At 60.4% G+C, this 9,953-nt stretch overlaps 1 protein-coding gene across 1 annotated transcript in view; it reads left to right on the forward strand.

Moving 5' to 3' along the window:
• Positions 1 to 6,395, forward strand: part of MUC5AC (mucin 5AC, oligomeric mucus/gel-forming) — a 43,807-nt gene extending 37,412 nt beyond the window's left edge. The window contains 13 exon segments of the mRNA XM_030917734.1: positions 103 to 286; positions 649 to 886; positions 1,539 to 1,717; positions 2,055 to 2,142; positions 2,285 to 2,388; positions 3,545 to 3,646; positions 3,918 to 3,955; positions 4,509 to 4,631; positions 4,722 to 4,820; positions 5,016 to 5,135; positions 5,339 to 5,414; positions 5,497 to 5,626; positions 6,131 to 6,395. Of these exon segments, the coding sequence (XP_030773594.1) occupies positions 103 to 286; positions 649 to 886; positions 1,539 to 1,717; positions 2,055 to 2,142; positions 2,285 to 2,388; positions 3,545 to 3,646; positions 3,918 to 3,955; positions 4,509 to 4,631; positions 4,722 to 4,820; positions 5,016 to 5,135; positions 5,339 to 5,414; positions 5,497 to 5,626; positions 6,131 to 6,395 (1,746 nt within the window).
• The last annotated feature ends 3,558 nt before the right edge of the window (positions 6,396 to 9,953 follow it).

Consider the following 9,953-nt stretch of genomic DNA (forward strand, 5'->3'; position numbering starts at 1 on the left):
GGGGTGGGGGATGCGGCTTTCCTGGCTAGAGCCTGAGCAGCGGCTGACCGCCTGTCCACCCGCCCGCCTTCTGTCTTCCTGTCGACTGTGCCCTGCGTCCAGATCATCTTCAATGACAAGGTAGTCAGCCCCGGCTTCCGGAAAAATGGCATCGTGGTCTCGCGCGTCGGCATCAAGATGTACGCGACCGTCCCGGCACTGGGCGTCCAGGTCATGTTCTCCGGCCTCATCTTCTCGGTGGAGGTTCCCTTCAGCAAGTTTGCCAACAACACCGAGGGCCAGTGTGGTGAGGCCACAGGGCTCCCAGGCATCGTCTGGCATTCACGGGGGCAGGGGGTACTGGGCAGGGGGCGAGGCCGCCACGTGCCGTGCGTGCTGGTGTCTCTGCTCGCTGGCTGCTCTGCCGAGCGCAGGCCACACACATGAGGCCTACACCTGCCCATACCTGCAGCTCCCCGGTACCTTGGGGACTGCCCCAGGGTTGTTTTTGGGGGACAGCGAGGCACAGGCAGGGTCCACTGCAGTCCACCAAGGTGTGACCCTGAGATGCCAGGGTCCTGTCCCCCAGCTGGGGGTGCTGAGCCCCATGTGGAGTGGGGCCGCCTGGCTCTGCTGTCCAGCAGCCTGACCCCCACTGCATCTGTCCAGGCACTTGCACCAACGACCTGGAGGATGAGTGCCGCACGCCTGAGGGCACGGTGGTCGCTTCCTGCTCTGAGATGTCTGGCCTCTGGAATGTCAGCATCCCCAATCAGCCAGCCTGCCACGGGCCTCGCCCGCTGCCCACCACGGTCGGGCCCACGACAGTTGGGTCCACCACGTTTGGGCCCACCACCCCGCCTGCTCTGTGCCCGCCATCATCCATCTGCCAGCTGATTCTGAGCAAGTGAGATTTGGGTGCAAGGGAGGGAGGGTCAGCGTGGCCACCCCCCCAACCTTTCCAAGGGCTGGCGGGGAAGAGGTACGTTTTCAGGGGGCTCCTGAGAGGAAACAAGAGCTGCTGGTGCCACAGGCCAAGGAGGGGCAGGTGCTGGGGAGGGGTGGGTGCTGGGGAGGGGGGGCAGGTACTGGGAGGGGTGGGTGCCAGGGAGGGGGGCAGGTACTGGGAGGGGCAGGTGCTGGGGAGGGGGCAGGTACTGGGAGGGGTGGGTGCCAGGGAGGGGTGGTCATGGCTGGAATGCTGCCAAGGGCTGGCCGGGCCAAGCGGTCTCTGAGGCTCCCTGCTGGCTTAGGCGTATGGACGGGGGCATCGGTCACCGCCCCCAGGCAGCTCCCAGGTTTGCAGGGCGGCCATGGGGGGCCCAGAAAGAACTTGCAGAAATAAGTGTATGATGCCATCTGGACCCCCAACCCCGGCCCCCAAGCCCACAGAATATGTGGAATGAGGCTTTCTGGGCACAGACAGGAGGGCGGCCGTACACCAGCGGCTGCTCAGGGACTCACCTCGCCTGGGGACTGCCCTGAAGCCTGGGAGCCTGACGTGGAGCAGCAGGTGGCCGGAGAGGCTGCACCCAGCACCTCGCCCATCCCTCCTACAGGGTCTTTGAGCCATGCCATGCCGTGATCCCCCCACTGCCATTCTATGAGGGCTGCACTTTCGACCAGTGCCACAAGACCGACCCGGACACGGTGTGCTCCAGCCTGGAGCTGTACGCGGCACTCTGCGCGTCCCAAGACATCTGCATCGACTGGAGAGGCCGGACCAACCACACGTGCCGTGAGTGACCCCCCTGTCCTCAGGGTCCCAAGTCGCTTGTGAGGGGCACAGGTACGCCAGGCAGACCCTCAGGGTGGGCTCGGGCAGTCAGGGTGGGACCTGGAGGAGGAGGGGTCAGCCCCAGGACAGAGTGCTCCCGGTTCCCTGGAGAGAAAGGAGGGTGTCCACATCGGGGAGCCCGTGGCGGGGCACCGGGGTGTGGCAGGCCGTGGCCAGGCCCAGGCCCACGGGTGGCTGCGAGCAGCTCTGGAGAAGATGTTGGTGCCCAGCGGCCCGCATTGTTCTGGGTGGGTGCCCTCCCTCCCTCCTTCTCAGGTGTGGCTTCCCCTCCCCACAGCATTCACCTGCCCAGCCGACAAGGTGTACCAGCCCTGCGGCCCGAGCAATGCTTCCTACTGCTATGGGAATGACAGTGCCAGCCTCGGGTAGGCGCCCTCCCTCCTGGCCTTGCTGTGGGCCGCTGCAGCCACCCGGACCCCAGCCTCCTGCTGCATCTCCCACTCCCAGGCTGGGGCCCTTCCCACCTGGAGGGGAAAAAGACACCCACCAGCCCTGTGCTCTCCACAGGGCCCTGCCGGAGGCCGGCCCCATCACCGAAGGCTGCTTCTGTCCGGAGGGCATGACTCTCTTCAGCACCAGTGCCCAAGTCTGCGTGCCCACGGGCTGCCCCAGTACGTGCCCCAGGCTGGGGCTGGTGGTGTGGCAGGACTGGGCCTGTGACTGTCGGCCAGGTCCTGGGGTCCGCCCGACCCCAACACGGGACCCTGCCCCTCGCCCCTGTCGTGGCGGCTGACCCCCCGTGACCTCAGATCTCTCTCCTTCCAGGGTGTCTGGGGCCCCACGGAGAGCCGGTGAAGGTGAGCAGGAGGTGTGGCCCGAGAGGGCACTGGAGTCTGAGAGCCTGAGGAGGGAGGCTCTGGAAACACTAGCCCCAGAAATGGTCAGAGGGGACTCAGGGGTCGGGGTGTCCTCTCTGTGCCAGAGGCCCAGAGAAAGGGCCGTGGGAGGAGCCAGGCTCCCAGAAAGACTCGGGATCTCCCTTCCCAGGTACCCACTCTGTCCACACTGGGGACCGTGCCAGGGCCTCTGTCCTGGTATTGCTGTGTGGGTGCCGGCCCCGAGGCCAGCCATACTCTTCCCTTCCTTGGGACCCCCTTCTGCCCAGCTGAGACTGAGGCAGTGTGAGGTGGGGGGCGCAGGCCAGTCACCCCACAGCCTGCCCACCTTGCAGAGCTTCCTGCCCATGCTTGGCCCACCCTGCACTTTAGAAGCTCTACTCCTGCGGGGTCCTCAGCTGCAGGCCGCACAGCCTCCACACTGCATGAGCCGGCCTGGCTGCTGCGCCCCTGGGTGGAGCCGCTATGGATGCTGGACCTCAGGCCTCTCCCTCGCAGGTGGGCCACACCATCGGCAGGGACTGCCAGGAGTGCACGTGTGAGGCGGCCACGTGGACGCTGACCTGCCGACCCAAGCTCTGCCCGCTGCCCCCTGTCTGCCCCCTGCCCGGCTTCGTGCCTGTGCCTGCAGCCCCACAGGCTGGCCAGTGCTGCCCCCAGTACAACTGCGGTAAGCCCTTCACTGGGTAGGGGGCACGGCGTGGCAGGCAGGTGACCCGGAGCCCACTTGGCCTGGCCTTTGCTGCTGCCTTGGGGCACGCACCTGAGGGCAGTGTCTATGAGGGTGCCCCCTCCTCCGCTCCTGCAACAGCCTCATCTGGAGACCCCCCAGCGGGCTGTCTGGGCAGTCCACAATCCTGGAGACCCTGGGGGTGGGCCTTTGGGCGGGGGCAGGGGACAGACTCCCAATTGCCTCCCTCCGCCCCCGCAGTCTGCAACACCAGCCGCTGCCCTGCACCCGTGGACTGTCCCGAGGGTGCCCGTGCGATCCCGACCTACGAGGAGGGGACCTGCTGCCCGGTCCAAAACTGCAGTGAGTGTCCTGGACCAGACCTTGTTGCGGGCCGTGGGCTGGGGTCTCCACCCAGAATTTTGGGGGGCCATAACCAGATAACCAGATGCCATTGCGGCTTGTCCACTGCCAGTCTGTGGCTCTGGACTGAGCCTTCCACAGGGACAAGGCTGGACAAACCCCAGTGGCGAGCCTGGGAATGAGGCGCCCGGGAGGCTGCAGGGGCGGGAATGCCGAGGGTGAGGGGAGGACGGGTGACAGGGGGTGCAGCTGCTTGTCTTCTCCTGGGCAGATTGGACAGAGTGCAGCATCAACGGGACCTTGTACCAGGTAAGAGCCGCAGAGCTCAGACCCCTGCAGCCATAGGGACGGAGCTTCCTGCTGACCCTAGGGCCCAGGTAGACTTCGGAGCACCTGCCAACGCCCGCTGGGGCCAGGGACTTTAGTCTCTGTGGACACAGCCCACTATTAAGTGTGGCTGAGGCCCAAGGTCGGTCCCAGGTCCCGGAAGTGTGGACATCTACACCCTGGCCTGCCTGGCTCCAGGGGGCTCCGGGGGGCTTTGCCTCTCCTGGCACCACAGCACAGCCAGGCTTGGATCCCACGGCTCTGTCCTGAGCCGGCTGAGCCTGTGGCCCCCATCCATGGGGGTGCAACGTGGGGCTCTGCCCTAGGGATGGGGACCCTGGGCTGTGGCCTCTGTACCAGGAGGTGCCGCCAAGAGTCACCCCAGGGGTGCAAGTCAGCCTGATAGGAAGCGGCCTGGAGGCAGATGTCTGGGAAGGTGGGGGCAGCAAACCAGTGGGGAGGCAGGGGGTGGGTCTCCTCAGGGCCCAAGCTCACGGGCCCTCAGCAGAGTGTCTGCTGCCCTGGCTCTTCCCAGCCCGGTGCCGTGGTCTCCTCGAGCCTGTGCGAAACCTGCAAGTGTGAGCTGCCTGGCGGCTCCCTGTTGGACACGTTTGTGGTCAGTTGTGAGACCCAGATCTGCAACACACACTGCCCTGTGGTGAGTGCCCCTGCGCTGCCCCTACCCCGTCCTGGCCCCTGGAGGGCAGTGGTCCTCTGGACTCCGGCCACATGTCCGTCCCTCCCACAGGGTTTTGAGTACCAGGAGCAGAGCGGGCAGTGCTGTGGCACCTGTGTGCAGGTCGCCTGTGTCGCCAACACCAGCGGGAGCTCCATCCACCTCTTCTACGTGAGTAGTGGCTGCCACAAAGAAGAAGGGCAGGGTCTGGGAGTACTGAGGCATTTGGAGATCTGTCGTTACCCCCCGGAGCCAGGCATGCATCTGGCAGAGGCTGGGGACCCTCTGGAAGCCCAAAGGCTGGGGTGCAGGCAGACAGACAGATGGAGGGAGGGTCACTCACCCTGGGGCCTGGCCTCCCTCCAGCCCGGCGAGACCTGGTCAGACCCCGGGAACCACTGTGTCACCCATGAGTGTGAGAAGCACTTGGACGGGCTGGTGGTGGTCACCACGAAGAAGGCGTGCCCCCCGCTCAGCTGTTCTCTGGTGAGGTCCAGGACCCCTGCCCCAGCCAACGGGGCTTCAGCCCCAGATGGGTTTGGGGGGCTGTGATCATCGCTGCAGCGCCAGCAGACACTCTCTCCTGCTTGGGGCTGTCCACTCCCGAGCCTGGCCCCATGACCCCGTCCCTCACTTCTGAGGGGGCCGCCGAGCACCTCGACACTGAGGGCACCCCTCTGTCGGCACAGGACGAAGCCCACAAGAGCGAGGACGGCTGCTGTCACTTCTGCCCGCCGCCCCCGCTCCCACCCCAGTACCAGAACCGTAAGTGCCAAGCCTGCTGGGACTCCACCCTCAGAAGTCCAGGAGCAGCTGGGCTGGTCCTAAACCCTGTGTTCCTCCCCAGAGTCGACCTGTGCTGTGTACCATAGGAGCCAGATCATCCAGCAGCAGGGCTGCAACTCCTCGGAGCCCGTGCGCCTGGCTTACTGCCGGGGAAACTGTGGGGACAGCTATTCCATGTACGTGCCTGGGCAGTGAGCAGGGAGACGCGATTGACTGTGGGGTGCAGTCGAGGCCCCCAGGGCTCTGGGTGCCAGACAGATGAGGGGCAGGACCATGAGGGGCCAGTGAAAGGGTTCTGAGGGTGAGGTGGGAAAAGGGTCCTGAGACGGCATGGTTGGGGCTGGGGCGACCACAGTCCCAGAGCCTGTGTCGGCATCACGCGCCTCTGTTTACTGAGCTCCGTCGGTAACTTGCTGCAGCTGCCCCGAGTCTCCCTCCCTCCCATCAGCACGGAGCTGGAGTTGGCCCTGGTGGGACTGTTGGCGCCTGGGGAACTGGTAAATGAGAGCTGGTTGCCAGACACTGGCAGCACGCCTCCAGGAGTAGGGAACACGATGAGGCCACCCGGAGCTCTGCACGGTGCCAGCTTGCAGCGGGAGGCTGGGATGGTCCCAGCACAGCAGCTGGTGGGACCGCCTGGAGCTCCGCACGGTGCCAGCTTGCAGCAGGAGGTGCTGAGCAGTCCCTGCCCACAGGTACTCGTTCGAGGGCAACATGGTGGAGCACAGGTGCCAGTGCTGCCAGGAGCTGCGGACTTCGCTGAGGAATGTGACCCTGCACTGTGCCGACGGCTCCAGCCGGGCCTTCAGCTTCACCGAGGTGGAACAGTGCGGCTGCATGGGCCGGCGGTGCCCCGCGCCGGGCGACACCCAGCACTCGGAGGAGATGGGACCCAAGCAGAACCAGGAGGCGGGGAGTGGGAGCTGGGAGAGAGGCACCCCAGTGTCCCCCGTCCACTGACCAGCACCGCTGCCCTCCTGACCCCCAAGGAGAACCTCCCATATGTCCTCCGAGTTCGGCTTCCAAGGCCAGTGGAACTTGTGCCCTCATCCAGGCGGCTGCAGCTTTGAACACACTGTCCATGCCTGCTTTCTTGTGGAGGGTGTGGGCTGTGGGTCACCCACTGCCTGGAGGTGGGGCCCTTACCCGCCCCGCCTGCAGCCACCTCTCAGGACCAGCCCAGGACTGGTGGGGCTCCTCTGGCCATGCGTCCAGTCTGCTGTTCTCAGGACTTGAGTATCACCTGAGGGTCTCAGGAATGATGCTTGGATGTGGTGATAGGCTGCCCGGTGGCTGCAGGAGGAAAAGCCTCACTCCTACCTCAGCCCTCAGCCTGCACTCCCCTCCTCAGGATATGGCCAATCTGTTGCATAAATACACTTGAGCATTTTGCAATTTGTGGACTGTATATTTTTTGAGCTTGTTCATAAAACCCAGGAACAGGGTGGGGACAGACCTGGGCTCCAGGGGGTGCACACCTCAGGCCAACCACCCATCACTGGGCAGCCCTGCTCCCTCTGTGGGCTGGGTGGGACAGTGTCCATCTGCTCAGAGAGGAGAGGCCAGAGCTCGGATCTGCCCCAGGAAGAGACCACCACTCTGCAGAGGTCATTGAGGGCTTGGCTGCAGTCTAGAGTCCAGGATGCATCTGTCAGAACACAGAGAGTGAGTGAATGAGAATGAGAGAATGAATGAGTGAATAAATGAGTGAGTGAATAAGTGAGTGAATGAATAAGTGAATGTGTGAGTGAATGAGTGAGTGCATGTGAGTGAATGTGAGTGAGTGAATGTCAATGAATATGTGACTGAATGAGTGACTGAGTGAATGAGTGAATGAATGAATTAGTGAATGAATGAGTAAGTGAATGAGTGAATGAGTGAGTGAATGCGTGAGCAAATGAGTAAGTGAATGAGTGAATGAGTGAGCAAATGAGTGAGTGAATGAGTGAATGAATAAGTGGATGAGTGAATGTGAGTGAATGTGAGTGAATGAATATGTGAATGAATGAGTGAGAGATTGAGTGAATAAGTGAATGAATGAATGAGTGAACGAGTGAGCAAATGAGTGAATGAGTGAGCAAATGAGTGAATGAGTAAGTGAATGAATGAGTGAATGAGTAAGTGAATGAGTGAATGTGAGTGAATGAATATGTGAGTGAATGAGTGAGACTGAATGAGTGAATGAGTAAGTGAATAAGTGACTGAGTAAATGAGTGAATGAGTGAATGAGCAAATGAGTGAGTGAGTGAATGAGTGAGCGAATGAGTGAATGACTGAGTGAATGAATGAATGAGTGAATGAGTGAGTGAATGAGTGACTGAATGAGTGAGCGAGCAAATGAGTGAATGAATGAGTGAATGAGTGAGTGAGCAAATGAGTGAATGATGAGTGAATGAGTGAGCAAATGAGTGAATGATGAGTGAATGAGTGAGCAAATGAGTGAATGAGTGAGCAAATGAGTGAATGATGAGTGAATGAGTGAGCAAATGAGTGAATAAGTGAATGAATGAGTGAATGAGTAAGTGAATGAGTGAATGTGAGTGAATGAATATGTGAGTGAATGAGTGAGACTGAATGAATGAGTGAATGAGTAAGTGAATAAGTGACTGAGTAAATGAGTGAATGAGTGAATGAGCAAATGAGTAAGTGAATGAGTGAATGAGCAAATGAGTGAGTGAGTGAGTGAATGAGTGAGCGAATGAGTGAATGACTGAGTGAATGAATGAATGAGTGAATGAGTGAATGAGTGACTGAATGAGTGAGCAAATGAGTGAATGATGAGTGAATGAGTGAGCAAATGAGTGAATGAGTGAGCGAATGAGTGAATGAGTAAATGAGTGAGTGCATGAGTGAGTGAATGAGCGAATGAGTAAGTGAATGAGCGAATGAGTGAGGGAGTGAATGAGGGAGTGAATGAGTGAATGAATGAGTGAATAAGTGAGTGAGTGAATGAGTGAGGGAAGGAATGAGTGAATGAGTGAGTGAGTGAATGAGTGAAGGAATGAGTGAGCGAATGAGGGAGTGAGTGAATTAGTGAATGAATAAGGGAATTAGCGAGTGAATGAGTGAATAAGTGAGTGAATAAGTGAATGAATGTGTGAATGAGTGAGTGAATGAGCGAGTGAGTGAATGAGGGAGTGAGTGAATGAGGGAGTGAGTGAATTAGTGAGTGAATAAGGGAATTAGTGAATAAATGAGTGAATGACTGAATGAGTGAGTGAATGAATGAGTGAGTAAATGAGTGAGTGAATGAATAAGTGAATGAATGAAGGAGTGAATGAAGGAGTGAATGAAGGAGTGAATGAATGAGTGAAAGGGAGTGAGTGAATTAGTGAGTGAATAAGGGAATTAGTGAGTTAATGAGTGAATGAGTGAGTTAATGAGTAAATCAGTGAGCGAATGAATGACTGAGTGAGTGAATGAGTGATGAATGAATGCGTAAGGGAGGGAGTCAGCAGGGAATGGGGCCAGCCCGGGCATCCAGGGCACCTCATGGCCCAGGCGAGGGCCTCTGACACGGGAAGGCTGCCCCTGCTGATGGAGGCATTCTGGGATGGGGGCTTCCATCTCTGCGCAGTTCCTAGACGTGCCATCACTGGGGCTGAGCTTGGGGTGTGCACACTCCTGAGTGTATCTGTAGGCGAGTGGGAGGTCAGCAACCCCACAGAGGGTGCCGGACGCTCTGCAGAAGGTGGGCTGGGCCCCGGAAGCTTATCTCTCTCAGTTCTTCCTGACCACCGCCACCCCTCCCCGGAGCCTCCATGTTCCTGATGCCCAGCAGTCTCTCCTTGGAGGGCTCCAGGGAGCCCACAGATCCCCCAGGACACTGACTGGGCCCTGCCTCGGCCACACAGCCGCGCCATGAGAGCGGGCAGCACTGGCTCCACATCCCAGGAGTGGGCAGAGGGGTCTGGAAGAGCCCAGGCTGAGCCTAGTGGGGCTGGGGAGCCCACTGCCTAGACAGTGCCAGCACAGGGCGGAGGAAAGATAGGGAGGGCTGTGGTCAGCCCTGGCTAGGCCTGTGGCCCACACAGGAAGGTCCAGGAACGTCTGGAGCCCTCCACGCCTGATGGTGGGACAGGTAGGTGGGAAGCTGCGCCCAGAACGGAGGCGGTGATGTGGCAGGCACCAGCACCCTGGTGACTTTCTGGGGCTCAGGGTCCTCCCTGGGCCTCCCACGGCTTCAGGTGGCCTCATTGTCCCTCTGGGCCAGAGAGGGCCTCAGGGACTTGTGCACCCTGGGCGTGGTGTAGAGTGGCTGAGGGGCTGGCAGGGGGGTTCACTATCAGCAAGGTGGACGTAGGGGCCCGGCTTCGCGTCTGTTCTGGGTAGGCGCTTTTCCCAACCCTCCTGGACTTCGGCCGCACCCATTGCTCCAACCTCTCCCTGCCTGGGTTTCAGGCTCCAGGCTCAGCGGCCGGATGGGGTCTGGGGAACCGACCTTCCATTCTCAGGAGTGCAGTCACGCTCCCTGCAGTCGCCACGAGGTGGCAGCACAGTTGGCCCCGGCACCTGCCC

The sequence above is a fragment of the Rhinopithecus roxellana genome, chromosome 15 (assembly GCF_007565055.1).
Source record: "Rhinopithecus roxellana isolate Shanxi Qingling chromosome 15, ASM756505v1, whole genome shotgun sequence".
Classification (NCBI taxonomy): domain Eukaryota; kingdom Metazoa; phylum Chordata; class Mammalia; order Primates; family Cercopithecidae; genus Rhinopithecus; species Rhinopithecus roxellana.